This window comes from Perissodus microlepis, chromosome 13, assembly GCF_051167445.1.
Source record: "Perissodus microlepis isolate ML-2025 ecotype Zambia chromosome 13, ASM5116744v1, whole genome shotgun sequence".
NCBI classification, from domain to species: domain Eukaryota; kingdom Metazoa; phylum Chordata; class Actinopteri; order Cichliformes; family Cichlidae; genus Perissodus; species Perissodus microlepis.
This window is the reverse complement of record NC_140473.1, coordinates 33,376,593-33,395,656: the sequence shown is the minus strand read 5'-3', so window position 1 is coordinate 33,395,656 and position 19,064 is coordinate 33,376,593. Positions and strand designations below refer to the sequence as shown.

The following is a 19,064-nucleotide window of genomic DNA, read 5'->3' as shown; positions in this document are numbered from 1 at the left end:
ACATAACCGCAAAAAAGCTTATTAGAGGTTGTAGAAGTTCAGAGGAACATTGTCTACTGTGTTGTCTTGTAAGCTGAAGACTTCGTTCATGGCTCACAGCAAGAGTGCAATTTCTCAAAAATTTCTCAAGGGCTTTTTTGAACAGACCAACATACTAGTTCTCTTTTAAAAACATAAATTATTTCCATTGTCACACAATACCTGAATTATTTCAGGAAAAAAATTACCAGGGTCAAAATTATTAGCCCCCCTGAAAACCTGCCATAACACAAACCAGTAATGTGCTTTAACTTTGCTGAGCTCAAAGCTTGTCAAATCAAAGTGTATTATGATAGGGAACAGGGTTATGTTTCAGTTTACACACAGTATAAAAACTTCATGAAGGGTTTGAGCAGTCACTTCAGAAAGCATCATGTCAATAACTGATGTGAGATCTGTCCCAGAAAGACCCCAGAACAACTGCCAAGACACTAGTAAATGACTAGAGCTGAGTTTCAAAGACAGTCACTAGAAACCTTTACAGGATAAATGCACCCGCAAGCCTAAAGCGGGTGCATGAAAAATGTTGGTAACAGATCCTTAAGTCCTGTAAGTTGCAAGGTGAGAATCAGACTTCTTGGCTGTGCACATGCCACAGACGCTTGATTGGATCAGGATCCTAGGAATTTGGAGGCAAAGTCAACACCTCAAACTCATTGTTGTGTTTCTCACACCAATCCTGAACCTTTTTTGCTTAGTTGTAGGGTGCAATATCCTTCTGAAAAAGGCGCCAGCCATTAGGGAACACTGTTTCCATGAAAGAGTACACATGGTCTACCTCAACGATTATTGTTGTAGGTGGTGTGTGTTCATTCTGCTTCTGCCGTCCTCAGCTAGCCATGACTACTGCAGGTTCACCACTTCTCCTTCCTTGTATCCTGTTGTCTAACAATCACAGTTTGCTCTTTGTCAAACTTCTCCTTATCCTTTCCCATTGTTCCTCTTTCCTGCACATCAACTTTTAAGGACAAAAACTTCACTTCCTCCCTGAGAGATACCTCCCACTATCTGGTGTTGAAGAGATAAGCATAATAGACTCCAATTTGTGCATGTAAATGGAGAGTCCTCTTCACACACTGAGGTTAATGATGGAGTTCCACAGGGTTCAGTGCTAGGACCAATTCTGTTTACATTATACATGCTTCCCTTAGGCAGCATCATTAGAAGACATAGCATACATTTACACTGCTATGCAGATGACACCCAGCTCTATCTGTCCATGAAGCCAGATAACACACACCAATGAGTTAAACTGCAGGAATGTCTTAAAGACATAAAGACCTGGATGGCCGCTAACTTTCTGCTTCTTCATTCAGATCAAACTGAGGTTATTGTACTCGGCCCTGAAAATCTTAGAAATATGGTATCTAAGCAGATTCTTCCTCTGGATGGCATTACCTTGGCCTCCAGTAACACTGTGAGGAACCTTGGAGTCATGTTTGACCAGGACATGTCCTTCAACGCACATATTAAACAAATATGTAAGACTGCTTTCTTCCATTTGTGCAACATCTCTAAAGTTAGAAATATCCTGTCTCAGAGTGACGCTGAAAAACTAGTTCATGCATTTATTACTTCCAGGCTGGACGACTGTAATTCATTATTATCAGGAAGTCCTAAAAACTCCCTGAAAAGCCTTCAGTTAATCCAAAATGCTGCAGCAAGAGTCCTGACAGGGACTAGAAAGAGAGAGCAGGTTTCTCCTGTTTTGGCTTCCCTTCATTGGCTTCCTGTTAAATCCAGAATTCAAAATCCTGCTCCTCAAATACAAGGTCTTAAATAATCAGGCCCCATCTTATCTTAATGACCTTGTAGTACCATATCACCCTATTAGAGCACTTCGCTCTCGCTCTGCAGGCCTACTTGTTGTTCCTAGAGTATTTAAAAGTAGAATGGGAGGCAGAGCCTTCAGTTTTCAGGCCCCTCTTCTGTGGAACCAGCTTCCAGTTTGGATTCGGGAGACAGACACTATCTCTACTTTCAAGATTAGGCTTCAAACTTTCCTTTTTGCTAAAGCATATAGTTAGGGCTGGACCAGGTGACCCTGAATCCTCCCTTAGTTACTGCTGGGGATTCCTGTGATGCATTGAGTGTTTCTTCTTCAATTAACTTTTTTGCTCACTATGTATTTATATTGCTCTCAACATTTAATTATAAGTTGTTATTAGGCCAGCAGCTATTGATTATTTTAGTAATTGGTTCATCTATTTTCCATCATTAATTGAGTAATCAGACAAGAAACACTTTTGTCTTATTCAGGAGCAATAATAAATATTCAAAAGAGGAAGAACACAGGTGCTCATTGGTTTCCATTTGAGAAATTTCAGTGTTTTTTGCTTCGTCCATTTCATTTGTCAAAAACAAAAAAAGAAACCTTTTGCATTTACTTACCATATTAAATGTTATTTTTTAAAGAAAACATTTTCTTAAATGCAAAAATATATAAATACTCTCAAGTAGCGTCAAAGTCAAATAAAATCAGATAAATATGCAATAAAAATGAATCTTTACTCTGAGTGTTTAAGTGTGAATGAGTCTGAAGTTTGTCCTGTGCTTTGATGCAAAGTGTCTGTGCTGTTAAAAACAAGATGTTATGAAGTACATTTTTACTGGCTTGTGAAAAAACTTTTATGTTCATATTTTTAAATGTTACTGCAATTTAACTGAGACAGTATTTTATATGATTTCACTTTCAATGTGAAAATGTTACGAAAACCTTGAAATAAGCACGGTCTAGTACATCTGGTGCCCCCTGTAGACTCCATGTAAAACAGGCCGGCTGACGTCAGCCTTCATCAAGCTGTATAATTAAAACATGCATCAGACTAAGCTAACAGTTCATCTGCATGTTGTTGGTTACTGCACATGTGTAAAACACACAGTGGTGGATGGAGCAGCTACAAAGTTTCTTTTCTTCACGTCAGAGTTTGTTGATCAGGAGCTTTGATGCTTTTTCCCAGCGCAGGTTTTCATGGTGATCACAGGAACTGTGCTGTTTTCTTTCACTCACCTAACATCTAAAACAAAGTATAACAAGAACGTTGTCTAGAAGGGTCATGATCACATTTTTCCTACTACACAAACGTTACCAAAAGCCAGTCCTATCATTAACAGTTTAATTACAGCTTTAAAATGTCTGTTGTTTCAGGTTATGGGGAGATCTATCCCGTCACCCTGCCTGGTAAGGTGGCGTGTGTCTTCTATGCCATGGTGGGCATCCCTCTTATGCTTCTGGTCATCCTCGATGTTGGAGACTTCCTTGCTATGGTGATGTCTAGAGCCTACATCCATGCTCACACCCTTTCCAAAAACCTCTTCTCCCGCACCTGGTCCCCATGGAAGACTGAGGAGAGAGACTCGAGGCGCCAGGTCCTGGAGGATGGTACTTTTGTCTTCAGCCATGACGTTGTGATCCGCGAGCCCCTCGACATCCGACAGGTGCTCCGCAGCCAGGCAGATGTACGGCACAAGTCCATCCAGCTTCAAAACAACAAAGAGATTTTTGAAAAGATTCTTGCCAGAGAGAATTTACTGAGGAAGGGTCCACTGCTCAGGACGCTGTCCAGCCCAGAACTTGATCGTCTGCCACCACCACCCAAAGGATATGCCTTGTGGGATTTCACAGGATTAGGAGATGAAATGGAAACACTGAATGTCCCCTTTGTGCTCATTCTTTTCATCGTCTTTGCCTACATTTGCTTTGGGGGCTTGATTCTGCCAATATGGGAAACTGATTTTAAAGACTTTGATCCCTATTACTTTTGCTTCATCACCCTCACTACCATTGGTTTTGGTGATATTATACCCAAGCACCCCAAGTTCTTCATGCTTACCTCGCTGTTCATCATTGTCGGCATGGCTATCATGTCCATGGCTTTTAAATTGAGCCAAACACGAATTGTAAGCTGTTACCGCAAATGTGTCAAGTTCATCAGCAGAGGAAACGTGGAAACCTTTAAGAACAGCGAAAAGGATCAGGTCACCGAGAGAGTCTCTGCCTCACTCTTGGTTTTGAAACAGGCCCATATCAGGAGCCAGTAGGAGTTGCATGCCTTTTTTCTTACAAGCATGAGTAAAGGAAAAAGTTGCATGTGCCCTTCACGATTGCGCGCTGAAGGAAGTTTACATTTTCACAGCTGTAATAATGATGCTAAACGTTTGTTTCTACATAGAGACAGTGAATCACAAGTTTTCCATGTTGTTGTGGTTGCCTTATACATCAGTTAGCTACACATAAGTTATTAATGTGATTAGGATTTAGGGAATTGGACTGGAGACTGGCTAAGCCACTCCATGACCTTAATCTGCTTCTTTTTTAGCCATACCTTTGTTGCCTTAGTGGTATGTTTCAGGTCATTGTCATGCTGGAAGACCCACCCATCTTCAGTGTTCTGGCTGAGGGAACAGAGATGCATGTCAAACATATAAAAAGAAGAATCACAACAACAGTTGTCACCTTCTCACCTGCCTTATACACGTCTACAGTCTAGTCCGGATGTCTCTTGGCAGAACCTCTTGCCCTTGTTGTTGGAGAGGTTGGAATGAAAGAAATTGCTAACCATCGGCGAGGCTGTAGGTGCTCAAATATTTCACTCAGTAACATGCAAATCAATTTATTTATTTAACTTTTATGCAATGTGTTTGTTTTTCTGGATTTTTGGTTGATATTCTTCTCTCTCTATTAAAATGAAACTACCATACAAATGATAAACTGTTGATGTCTTTGTAAGTGAGCAAACTTACAGCAGCAAGGTATCAAATAATCATTTCTCCCGCTGTGCTTCAGGAACAGGTTAGTTTATTTGTACCCGTGGTCTGCAGCAGTGTGTCATCCATCCTCACATTTACTGAAATACTGAAGAAATAAACAAATGAAACAGATTCACGTAGCATCATGGTAAGGTATAGTATTTATGTAGTGTTTTTCTCATTTTGAGCACTTAAAGCACTTTATTGTCTCATTCACGCACTTTTTTCTTTGTCTCAGCACGTTTAACCGAATGTTCACACAGTTTTAAAAAGTGATATATATTTGTTTAGGATGGTCTGTCAAGCATTTCTTCATTAGAACTGAATTCATACATTCATGCAGTAACGTGTTTTGTCCAGCAGGTGGCACCGAGAGAACACGTCAAGCCTAAAGCACTAAACCAGTTTTAGCACTACTAGCTGGGTTACTAGTGAAGGTTTTAACAGCACATCTCTACCTACCACTATACTTACAATAAAGAAGTATAGACAACATCGTTCTAACATTACCAAATCTGCAGTATTAACTTTAAACATAGACTGTTATAATATTTAAGCCTGATGCAGCTTAGCTGTACCAGGTTTAAATATCCCACAGTACTGAGCAGCCGTTTTATCTTTGCTTCATGACTTTGTTTGAAGCAGCAATCCTCAAATAAACTCATGATAAGTGTTGGGCTCATGGTACTGACGAACATTTAACTGAATCTGGCTGAAATCTGGCTACAACCAATGAGTGCAGTCACCACAGCAAGAGGACACAAAATGACACAATACTAGGATCATACACTTTATTGTACTGTCTTAGAATAGAATAGAATAGAATAGCCCTTTATTGTCATTGTACATGTGCAATGAGATTGCCTGTGCATGCATGGAATAAAATATAAATAGACAGCAGGAACAAATATCAAACAGGAGAAATAAACACAATCAAAATACAAAACAAGAGAAATGCACAATAAAAGAAAGACACATGTTAGAGAACATGTTGCAAAGCGCGTAGTGTGGCTGCTCATGAGCAATACAGAAAACTTTGTAAATATTTGCATCTCTTTGCAGTGGTAAGGTGGAGCGGTCGTGGTCTGGTGCCAGTTTTCTAGGTTAATCTGTAGGTGTGAATATGAAGGTGCATTGTTGTCTGCCTCCGTGCTAGCCCTGTGATTGATTACAGCTGGGACCAACTCCAGAAAATGGGTGGACTGGTTTCAATTCCACTGAGCTCAGTTTGTTCTATAGCTCCAGTTTTCCCAGCTGCTATATTTTGTAGCACCCTATAATATTAGAAATGAGACACAACCCCAATCATTAGATAATCCCATCTGAGCAAGAACTCAGACGGTGGTGATGAAGTCTGTTTTTCAACATGAAGAGAGCAAAGGAGGGAAACAGAAAATAAAAGAAGAAAGAAGCAGAAAGAGGTTGTGAACCACAAACAGGACAAAACACAAACTACAGGAGGGTGTAGACAAAGTGTGCTACAGAGACATATACAGGCATGATTAGTAAAAAATGAATGTTGTGAACAGTGCGTCACAGGAAGTCCTCCAACAGCCTGAACATTAAGCAGCATAAATAAAGATGCAATGTTACATTTCACGAGCTGTGAAATGAGTCAAGAATGTTCATGATGTGTGAATATTATACTTCAATAAACTGTGCCTGCTAGAAACACTGACAATATGGACTTGTTCACGATCTGTGCTTGTATGATGCTAAAGTTAGTGCTGTGTTCAGCAAAAGCATTTTCCACATGATCGAATTTGTTAACAAACTCTGTTTTGTCCAGTTTGGCATGTTTACATGTTTAATGCATTATTACATGTTTTGCTCATTAGTTACAACATAAACTAAGAAGCAGCTGGCAGTGGAGAGGGAGGTTACACAAAGTTAGTGTCAGGCTGTATATCACCTCAGGGGCTGGACAGTTCTTCATCTATGGCTGTGCATCAGGAGCAGGTCACCTGCTAACCAGCAGGTTTGTGTTTGGATGTCCTTGGGCAAGATGCTAACCAATTATAAATGTGAGTGAACAGTAGCTACGAAAAAGCGTGCTTGCATGAATTAAGGTGTCGCCACCCACAACTAGTCACAGGCTGCCTGTCATATAGCAGGGTCTTTATCTTAGCACATGAAGCAGCACCTTGACATTAGGATGTTGTAACATGCTGCCATATAAAGTGCACTGAAAGCAAACCTGTGACACCATTAATGTTCCGGCTGTTGTCACCATTACACATTTGCATGCAGTGTTGTAGTTACTTAGCTCAGGAGCCAGAACAGTAGTCAGTGTGTGTATACGATGAGTGAGCTGAAGCCCAGCTGTAGCTTTTGTCCCGTTTGCGTCCTCGTGTCTATTGTTTAAAGTGTATTATCAGGTATCTACACATAAAGGGGGTGTGACGTCAACAGCGGGTCCAGTCAGTAGAAAGACCTCATCATCTCCTCCCATCTCTTGCCTCTCCAGCTCGTCCTTACACATCTAAGGTAAGATTTCAGCGCTCACTTTCTCTTTTACTAACTTATCATCAGTATTAAAAAGCTGATATTTATTTTAAGTTGCTGACCCATCAATGCCGCGTGTCTCTTTCCAGGAGTACTTACCTTTTCGATTGTATTGCGCTTTCGGGGACTTGCGCCATGGGGGGATTAGACGCACTCCGGCAGTTTAATTTGCTCAAATGGCTCAGAGAGGAGAGACAATCGAGGAAACTGATTCTCTTCATTGTTTTTGTCGCTCTGCTTCTGGACAACATGCTGCTGACGGTAGTCGGTAGGTGCTTTTCTCACCTTCTCTGTAAAGTTTCCTGCTCCGCTCTCTCTCTGTGTGCAACAGGTAGTCAGGTTTGTCTGTCAGACGTCTCAAAGAGGCGCTTCTTGTGCACTTCATTTTAATATCTACCAAAATCTGCCTCATCCAATTAAATGACGGCGTTTGAACGGTAGAGCTATGTAGACGCTGATAGCACATGTTTAACTTCACAGTTTGGTTTGAGATGTACTGACGTCCGACTGCTCTCCATTAGAAAAACACACAGAAAGATGGGATTTAATGTCAGCTTTGAGCTATCGGCCAAAGCAGTTATACTGTAGGAGGAAACACATCTCTTACTGTGCTTCTTATGTACGACCTGCTCTTCCTAAAAGAACAGATTTAGATTCCCTTCAGGTCTGTTTTACAAACAAATAAAAACATGTATGAAATTATCTATTTATAATTACTTTCTTTGTAACATGGCAGAATGTTACTGATAGTTTGGCTGCATTAAATGTTCATTATAACATATTCATCACACATCTCTGCTGTGCACAGACCTGCAGTTTTCCATAAGTGCAGGGGAAAATGGATAAAAGCCTCCATGAGCACATTTTCACGTTTTATGAATTTAATAGCAAAGCTCGATTTTTGGTCTGTCATTTTAATTTAATTTAATCTTTATTTAACCAGGAAGTCCCTTAGATTAACATCTCTTTTGCACGGGTGACCTGGCTAATGCCATACAGCATTACAATCAAATAATATCAAAGCAGACAAAACAAAATACAGTAGGTCAGAGTCAAAACTATTTAAGTACGAGGTCCAGTTTATGAAGAACAGTCACCAAAGCAAAATACATACAGATAAGAAATAAATAAACATGTTTACGAATATGTGTAAAAACAATAAATGCGTGTAAATTGACACACCCAGTTTTCTCCAAGCCAAAGTATATTTTTAACAGGACGAGGAAGATGAGCACTGAGAAAAATTAACAATGCAACAATAAATGCACTGATGATTGGTGGAGCCAATAAACCAGAGACTGATAACCAGAATGTGCAGCGGCAGAGCTTCAACCCACAGTAAGATATAGAGGGACAAAGCAGAGCCCGCAGGAGAGCGGAGACACAAAGTTAATGACATTTAAGAGCGGCATAAATGCACGGTGAGTGAAAGAGAGGAGAGCAGAAAGAAGGTGACACCAGGCCAGCTTGTGCACAGCATGCAGGATGTTGTTGATCCTGATTAATTCATGTGTAAATATTTAGTGCTCTGAGTATGACAGCTCTTTGTTTGTATGGTTTTTAATGGCTAATTTGCATCTGCCAATCTGTTCTACTAGTTGCAGTTCAAACATAGACTGTATACAAAAGATGGATGTGGTTAGCTTGCACCACTGTGAATACACGAGCTGGCTGGCAGCTTCTCAATCACGCAGTAATAGTATAATCTGCTTTATCATTCTTTTCTATTTTAATGGGGACCATAGTTTACACATCAGGAAACTGTTACTCAGATCAAATCATTCGGAGACCGTCTTCTCTATCCAGTGTCTCTTTGCAACCACAGGAGTTTCCCCTTGTTAGAAAGCAGGATTATTGCTTTGCACGGGAGCTGTTTTGTTTGGAAATGTAAAAATGGTTACATGTATTCATATTTGGAGCCTTTTTCCAAATGTAAAAAAATAAACTCTCGAGGGTGTCAGCCGAAGCACTGAGAGTTTGAGGTTTGTACAGTTCCTACAGAAATCACTCTTAACTTTCTTCTCTGCTGCCAGACGTTGCAATGAAGTCTGGATTAGCATCAGTCAGCCTTTCATGTCAGATTTCAGTATATTGGTTCTCTCTCTCCTCTTTATACCCACCAGTTCCCATCATTCCCAGCTACCTGTACACTCTGGATGAGTCGACAGACGTGCTTAAGAACAACACGGCACCGAAGCAGGATTCTCCAGCATCCTTCCAAAGCATTGTGTCCTTATACGATAACACTGTTAGGTTGTCTGGGTTCAACACCACAGCTAGGACTACTGACCTGCTCCCTCTGACCCCTACTGGTACACAGCTCCCACCAAACTCAACCGACTGCCCCCGCTCCACCAACAAGCTGATTAATGAAAATGTCAAAGTAGGAATGCTGTTTGCTTCCAAGGCCACCGTGCAGCTGATTACCAACCCGTTTGTAGGGCCAATCACAAACAGGTAGGTCTTTGTAATTACTCTGTGTTTCTTTGTCAATGTATACGGTAGTCATTGAGCTGATCACCTTAGATTTAGGAGGCATTGCGCCTCTTGTCACTTTTGTAGAAGCATGCCAAATATTCATTCAAAAAATACTCAAAGTTCTTGCATCTCTTGCACAGTTAAATTAGATCCTACATGTTTGTCATCTTAAAGTACAATCTATGTGTATTCTGTCAGGTCAATCGTTTTTTCTATCTTTCATTTAAATGACAAACAATACTCAGGGAAACAGCTTGACGATGGGTTTAAATGCATGTGTATCAGAATCACATAAGCTTACTGAGGTAATACTGTGAAGATTCAAGAAAAGATCGAAAGCAACAAAAAGAGTAACAGAACATAGAGATGGTATAACATGTTGCAAAAAACATTTTTAAAAAAGACAGAAAATAACCAAAGGAAATGTCTTGATGCTCAATCATCCAGGTAGGTAAATCTCCAAAAGTTGATTCTGTTCATCTGGACGTTTTCAGTGGGAGAAACGTTTCGTCACTCATCCAGGTGGCTTCTTCAGTCTCAGCTGACTGCAGGTTTCAACCTTATAAGCAGGACATTTGCATAATGACTGAAACCAGCCCAGTGAAAGGAAATGATGAGTGAAGACAGACTGACAAAGGACAGGACGACAGGATGACAGTAGGACTGGCTTCCTGTCAGACTGTAGAAGCTTCCTGCTTGCCTGAGGCAACATTTTGGTTCAAATTTGTGTCAAGAGAGGACAATGTAGAATTCCACTCATGGTCTAATCTAAAACGAGAGAAGGAACAGACTCCCATTTTAAGTTCTTAGTAGGAAAACATGGTGAACGCGTGAGGTCGATGTGTCTTTGATGGTGCAGTGTCAGCTACAGCTGTCCGACTGAACTAAATAGAGCAGAATTCCTGATTATACGTTTCTGCACGTGTGTGTCTGATTGTTCATACATGGGTAGCCCCACAGTGAATCAGTCACTTCCCTTGAACACTTGAATATTCAAAGCCCTACATTAAAAATCCGGTTTTTAAAATATCTTTAAGATTCTTGAAGAATTAAAATAAATTATTTTAAGATGACATTTTTTATATTGTGGGAGAAAGATCTTAATGTAAAGGGCAGTCAGTGCCATGGTTGAGAATCTCCAGCTTCCACGGTTGCAGATGTTATACATGATGAAGGAACCAAACTCTAGTGTTAAGCTTACATCTTAGAACACAAGTGTCAGAAGCAAAGATTATCTAACATCATCACTGCATTATTAGCTGCTTGGTGAAACATGAGGTGACTGTGCCTAAAACTCAAACTCAGCTTACACCTGTTAGTACAACAGTCTGCTGGCGTTTTACTAGCTCCCTTGAGGAAAAGCTGCAGAATTCATTTATGATTTCAGATAAGATAAATCCGTTCGTGTAGACTCTACAGAGTAAAGTCCTAGTTTTACTTTATTTTACAGTCCAGCCTGGTCCTGGTCCTGGTTTTCAGCCTTCAACCAGATTTCTGTTGCATGGTTACAGAGTAACTGATGGGGTTAGATTAGCTGTTGTTACTATTTCATTAAAATTAGACAAGGTTTCATAAATGTCCATGGCTCAACCATCCATCGGCTGTCGACGTGCGAGTCCACTGCGGGGTGTGACTAAACTGAACCTGAATAAAACTGGAATAAAACACATGACCTGAGACATGTAAGATTTTATCATGTTGGTGAAAACCACATTTGAACGGTCCTGAATGACTTGAAATCCTGCTGATGGTGAGGGAACATTTTCCAAACGGTGAATTAGACGTTGAGGGCGGAGGGAAAAGCGTAACTCCACCTGAAAGGCAACATTTAGTGTCTCATACAGACACCCACATATGCTGCAATTCAAGCAAAGAATGTGGTCCTATTACGGCTTCTTAGTCACCTTCTCTGCTGACGGAGGACAATACAAGGCCAGTCAAGCATGTCAGGTATCTAAGCTATGATTTTGTTTTGATGCGGATGGCAGCTTTCAGCCTTCTAATCTTCCTCCACTGTTCTGGTTAACAGGCTAACATTTAAAAGAGAACGCCACATGCAAAAGTACCTTAGGGTGTGTCAAATCCTTTGCTATCTATCAAGTTTATTAATGATATTACATTATTGTGCTACGTGCTGTTTTGGACCACACTCTCACTCATTTAATAACTATCCATCAAACCAATGCTTTCTTTCTTTATTCTCATGAATTTCTGCAGCTGTGACTGAATCATCTTCCACTGATATTGTTATAAATGTCTCTTTTCTAAGCTAAAGATAAAGACTCATGTTGGACATTTCTAATGTCTTCCTTTTATCCTCTGTGGCCCTTCAGGATAGGATACCAGCTTCCCATATTTGCTGGCTTCTGTATAATGTTCATCTCTACTATCAGTAAGTTCCAGCAAACAAATGTTCATGATGAGAAGCAGCAGTTTTGCATCATGTCTGATGGTTCTTTGTTTGTGTTGTTGTCCTGTTGTGAAGTGTTTGCCTTCTCATCGAGCTACGCTCTGCTGTTTGTGGCCAGATCGCTTCAAGGCGTGGGTTCGTCCTGCTCATCTGTGGCGGGTATGATCTCCTCATCAATCTTTAAATATTCACTGTTCTGTATATGTGAATGCATTAACATTCATTCATTGTGTAGAGCCTCTCTATTTAAGATCATCGTCCCATTATGGATTTATAGGAAACTGTCTGTTTGAAGGCCTGAAGCATATCTGCAACATCTACTTGTTTGGGTGTGAGAACAGATCATCATTGACTTGATAATAAACTAGATTAAACTGGAAGATGACATAAAACAAATGATGAAGTTATAATCTGATGTGCGCTCAGCGCTCCAACAGATCTGTGCCCAACAACTCTATTGTGAGCCATGCAGTTTCACTGAGCAGCTGTTGTTTCCTGCTCTTATAGAGCAACAGTACAATGGCCTGTATGTTGCATGTCGCACACATTGGCCTGCAGCGCTCCTGCTGAAACAAACACGTTCTGATCTTTTTCTGCCTGTTCTGAATTTCCATCGCCTGATCCGTACAACTGTGTGTTTTTCAGGGATGGGAATGCTCGCCAGTGTGTACACAGATGATGAGGAGAGAGGTCATGCCATTGGCATTGCCTTGGGAGGTTTGGCATTAGGAGTGTTAGGTATGTGTGTGTAGCTTTTCAGTTACTCTGTAAAGACGACCAAATCTGAAATATTCACTGGATCTTTACATAAAACTCCCAATAAATGATAGCACAATAAAAACACATATAAAGTCTGCTTTGTCTGAGAATTGCTACAGTGTTGCATTCACATGTGAACTGATGAACTGTCCAGGCTGAACATTATATGCTGCAGCTTCTACTGATGCATAAATAATTGATGACAACAGAGAAGCTGTCATTTCTACACAGGAAATAAAGAAATAAGCGGACACAGCCTGAGCTTTGTGGCATCCTGAGTGCACTGTGGATTTGTCCATTACTCACCATTCAGCCTTTTCTTCACAGTTGGACCCCCATTTGGCAGTGTGATGTATGAGTTTGTTGGGAAAACAGCTCCTTTCCTTATTTTGGCATTCCTGGCTCTGTTTGATGGAGGTACAGTTGTGTTGCTTCTTTGTATCCAAACTAAGTCGTGCCTGCTAATCTCTGATAGCGATTTACATCAATCCACTGTCTTCACAGCTCTGCAGCTTTTTATTCTTCAGCCCACCAAGGTGACACCAGAGGTGAGTGTCCCTACTTTGATAACTCATTTCCTGTAAATGATCTGCCTTCATTAAGATGACCTTTACAGCTGCAGAACATGCTAAAGACTATTTCAGTAAATACACAGCATGGAGTGAGAACAGAGAAGCTGCAAGACACACAACATAACACCTGCTCCACCCTGTGGACATGCATGTTCAGACTGTGTGCATGCACACAGGGCCATAATCAGAATACGTTATTTTAATTATATTTACTGTAAAAAATGTCCAGGAGCCTCATGTCCACTTCCACCTTTAGCCACGAATGGATGGTAACGGTCTCTTATGTCATCATATGTCTATAAAATTACAATTTAAGTTTTTCCTGATGACAAAAAAGGAAACACAAAAGAAATGCAGTTTTCCTCACTGCAGAGGTCGAGAAAGGGAAACATGTGACTCAATCCTGGAATCACAAAGAAAGGAAAAAGACTTGAATGCATCCATACAGGGATCATACAGGGATCATACTGGGATCATACAGGGATCATACTGGGATCATACTGGGATCATACAGGGATCATACTGGGATCATACAGGGATCATACAGGGATCATACTGGGATCATACAGGGATCATACTGGGATCATACAGGGATCATACAGGGATCATACTGGGATCATACAGGGATCATACTGGGATCATACTGGGATCATACAGGGGATCATACAGTGATTCATACAGGGGATCATACAGGGATTGATACAGGGATTCATACAGGGATTCACACAGGGATCATACAGGGATCATACAGGGATCATACTGGGATCATACTGGGATCATACAGGGGATCATACAGGGATTCATACAGGGGATCATACAGGGATTCATACAGGGGATCATACAGTGATTCATACAGGGATTCATACAGGGATTCATACAGGGATCATACAGGGATCATACAGGGATCATACAGGGATCATACAGGGATCATACAGGGATCATACTGGGATCATACAGGGGATCATACAGTGATTCATACAGGGGATCATACAGGCATTCATACAGGGAATCATACAGGGATCATACAGGGATCATACAGGGATTCATACAGGGATTCATACAGGGATTCATACAGGGAATCATACAGGGATCATACAGGGATCATACAGGGATTCATACAGGGATTCATACAGGGATTCATACAGGGGATATTACAGGGATCATACAGGGATTCATACAGGGGATATTACAGGGATCATACAGGGATTCATACAGGGATTCATACAGGGTTTCATACAGGGGATCATACAGGGATTCATACAGGGATCATACAGGGAATCATACAGGGATCATACAGGGATCATACAGGGATTCATACAGGGATTCATACAGGGATCATACGGCGATTCATACAGGGGATCATACAGGGATCATACAGGGATTCATACAGGGGATCATACAGGGATCATACAGGGATTCATACAGGGGATCATACAGGGATCATACAGGGATTCATACAGGGATTCATACAGGGGATCATACAGGGAATCATACAGGGATCATACAGGGATTCATACAGGGATTCATACAGGGATCATACAGGGGATCATACAGGGGATCATACTGGGATCATACAGGGATTGATACAGGGGATCATACAGGGGATCATACAGGGGATCATACAGGGATCATACAGGGATCATACAGGGGATCATACAGGGGATCATACAGGGATTCATACAGGGGATCATACAGGGGATCATACAGGGGATCATACAGGGATTCATACAGGGATCATACAGGGGATCATACAGGGGATCATACAGGGATTCATACAGGGGATCATACAGGGGATCATACAGGGGATCATACAGGGATTCATACAGGGATCATACAGGGGATCATACAGGGGATCATACAGGGGATCATACTGGGATCATACAGGGATTGATACAGGGGATCATACAGGGGATCATACAGGGATTCATACAGGGATCATACAGGGGATCATACAGGGATTCATACAGGGATCATACAGGGGATCATACAGGGGATCATACAGGGATTCATACAGGGGATCATACAGGGGATCATACAGGGGATCATACAGGGATTCATACAGGGATCATACAGGGGATCATACAGGGGATCATACAGGGGATCATACTGGGATCATACAGGGATTGATACAGGGGATCATACAGGGGATCATACAGGGATTCATACAGGGATTCATACAGGGATTGATACAGGGGATCATACAGGGAATCATACAGGGATCATACAGGGATCATACAGGGATTCATACAGGGGATCATACAGGGATCATACAGGGATTCATACAGGGATTGATACAGGGGATCATACAGGGAATCATACAGGGATCATACAGGGATCATACAGGGATTCATACAGGGATTGATACAGGGGATCATACAGGGAATCATACAGGGATCATACAGGGATCATACAGGGATTCATACAGGGGATCATACAGGGGATCATACTGGGATCATACAGGGGATCATACAGGGATCATACAGGGATTCATACAGGGGATCATACAGGGGATCATACAGGGATCATACAGGGATCATACAGGGATTCATACAGGGGATCATACAGGGAATCATACAGGGATCATACAGGGATCATACAGGGATCATACAGGGATTCATACAGGGGATCATACAGGGATCATACAGGGAATCATACAGGGATCATACAGGGGATCATACAGGGATCATACAGGGATTCATACAGGGGATCATACAGGGAATCATACAGGGATCATACAGGGGATCATACTGAGATCATACAGGGATCATACAGGGAATCATACAGGGATCATACAGGGATCATACAGGGATTCATACAGGGATTCATACAGGGATCATACGGCGATTCATACAGGGGATCATACAGGGATCATACAGGGATTCATACAGGGGATCATACAGGGATCATACAGGGATTCATACAGGGGATCATACAGGGATCATACAGGGATTCATACAGGGATTCATACAGGGGATCATACAGGGAATCATACAGGGATCATACAGGGATTCATACAGGGATTCATACAGGGATCATACAGGGGATCATACAGGGGATCATACTGGGATCATACAGGGATTGATACAGGGGATCATACAGGGGATCATACAGGGGATCATACAGGGATCATACAGGGATCATACAGGGGATCATACAGGGGATCATACAGGGATTCATACAGGGGATCATACAGGGGATCATACAGGGGATCATACAGGGATTCATACAGGGATCATACAGGGGATCATACAGGGGATCATACAGGGATTCATACAGGGGATCATACAGGGGATCATACAGGGGATCATACAGGGATTCATACAGGGATCATACAGGGGATCATACAGGGGATCATACAGGGGATCATACTGGGATCATACAGGGATTGATACAGGGGATCATACAGGGGATCATACAGGGATTCATACAGGGATCATACAGGGGATCATACAGGGATTCATACAGGGATCATACAGGGGATCATACAGGGGATCATACAGGGATTCATACAGGGGATCATACAGGGGATCATACAGGGGATCATACAGGGATTCATACAGGGATCATACAGGGGATCATACAGGGGATCATACAGGGGATCATACTGGGATCATACAGGGATTGATACAGGGGATCATACAGGGGATCATACAGGGATTCATACAGGGATTCATACAGGGATTGATACAGGGGATCATACAGGGAATCATACAGGGATCATAAAGGGATCATACAGGGATTCATACAGGGGATCATACAGGGATCATACAGGGATTCATACAGGGATTGATACAGGGGATCATACAGGGAATCATACAGGGATCATACAGGGATCATACAGGGATTCATACAGGGATTGATACAGGGGATCATACAGGGAATCATACAGGGATCATACAGGGATCATACAGGGATTCATACAGGGGATCATACAGGGGATCATACTGGGATCATACAGGGGATCATACAGGGATCATACAGGGATTCATACAGGGGATCATACAGGGGATCATACAGGGATCATACAGGGATCATACAGGGATTCATACAGGGGATCATACAGGGAATCATACAGGGATCATACAGGGATCATACAGGGATCATACAGGGATTCATACAGGGGATCATACAGGGATCATACAGGGAATCATACAGGGATCATACAGGGGATCATACAGGGATCATACAGGGATTCATACAGGGGATCATACAGGGAATCATACAGGGATCATACAGGGGATCATACTGAGATCATACAGGGATTCATACAGGGGATCATACAGGGATCATACAGGGAATCATACAGGGATCATACAGGGGATCATACAGGGATCATACAGGGATTCATACAGGGGATCATACAGGGGATCATACAGGGATCATACAGGGATTCATACAGGGGATCATACAGGGGATCATACTGGGATCATACAGGGGATCATACAGGGATCATACAGGGATTCATACAGGGGATCATACAGGGGATCATACTGAGATCATACAGGGATTGATACAGGGGATCATACAGGGATTCATACAGGGGATCATACAGGGGATCATACAGGGATTCATACAGGGATTCATACAGGGATTCATACAGGGATTCATACAGGGGATCATACAGGGATTCATACAGGGGATCATACAGGGAATCATACAGGGATTCATACAGGGATTCATACAGGGATCATACAGGGAATCATACAGGGATTCATACAGGGATTCATACAGGGGATCATACAGGGATTCATACAGGGGATCATACAGGGAATCATACAGGGATTCATACAGGGATTCATACAGGGATTCATACAGGGATTCATACAGGGGATCATACAGGGAATCATACAGGGGATCATACAGGGATTCATACAGGGAATCATACAGGGGATCATACAGGGATTCATACAGGGATCATACAGGGGATCATACAGGGGATCATACAGGGAATCATACAGGGGATCATACAGGGATTCATACAGGGATCATACAGGGGATCATACAGGGGATCATACAGGGAATCATACAGGGGATCATACAGGGATTCATACAGGGATTCATACAGGGGATCATACAGGGATCATACAGGGATTCATACAGGGATTCATACAGGGGATCATACAGGGATCATACAGGGATTCATACAGGGGATCATACAGGGATCATACAGGGATTCATACAGGGATTCATACAGGGGATCATACAGGGGATCATACAGGGATTCATACAGGGATTCATACTGGGGATCATACAGGGGATCATACAGGGATTCATACAGGGGATCATACAGGGATCATACAGGGATTCATACAGGGGATCATACAGGGATTCATACAGGGATTCATACAGGGATTCATACAGGGATTCATACAGGGGATCATACAGGGGATCATACAGGGATTCATACAGGGATCATACAGGGATTCATACAGGGATCATACAGGGATCATACAGGGATTCATACAGGGATTCATACACGGATTCATACAGGGATTCATACAGGGATTCATACAGGGGATCATACAGGGATCATACAGGGATTCATACAGGGA

General features: G+C 41.9%; 2 protein-coding genes across 3 annotated transcripts in view; both read left to right on the top strand.

The window, feature by feature from the left end:
• The window catches only part of kcnk18 (potassium channel, subfamily K, member 18), a 16,202-nt gene extending 11,329 nt beyond the window's left edge, over positions 1–4,873 (top strand). The window contains exon 3 of the mRNA XM_084949219.1: positions 3,188–4,873. Within this exon, the coding sequence (XP_084805345.1) occupies positions 3,188–4,080 (893 nt within the window). The 3' untranslated portion in view covers positions 4,081–4,873. The remainder of the gene's footprint in view (positions 1–3,187) is intronic.
• Positions 4,874–6,894: 2,021 nt separating this feature from the next.
• slc18a2 (solute carrier family 18 member 2) overlaps positions 6,895–19,064 on the top strand; it is a 44,873-nt gene continuing 32,703 nt past the window's right edge. Inside the window, exons 1-8 of one of the 2 annotated variants that reach the window (XM_084949010.1) lie at positions 6,895–7,275; positions 7,383–7,561; positions 9,417–9,750; positions 12,105–12,163; positions 12,257–12,340; positions 12,827–12,919; positions 13,268–13,357; positions 13,445–13,488. In XM_084949010.1, coding sequence (XP_084805136.1) covers positions 7,429–7,561; positions 9,417–9,750; positions 12,105–12,163; positions 12,257–12,340; positions 12,827–12,919; positions 13,268–13,357; positions 13,445–13,488 — 837 coding nt within the window. In that variant the 5' untranslated portion in view covers positions 6,895–7,275; positions 7,383–7,428. The remainder of the gene's footprint in view (positions 7,276–7,382; positions 7,562–9,416; positions 9,751–12,104; positions 12,164–12,256; positions 12,341–12,826; positions 12,920–13,267; positions 13,358–13,444; positions 13,489–19,064) is intronic. The other variant, XM_084949011.1, reaches the window with a different exon arrangement.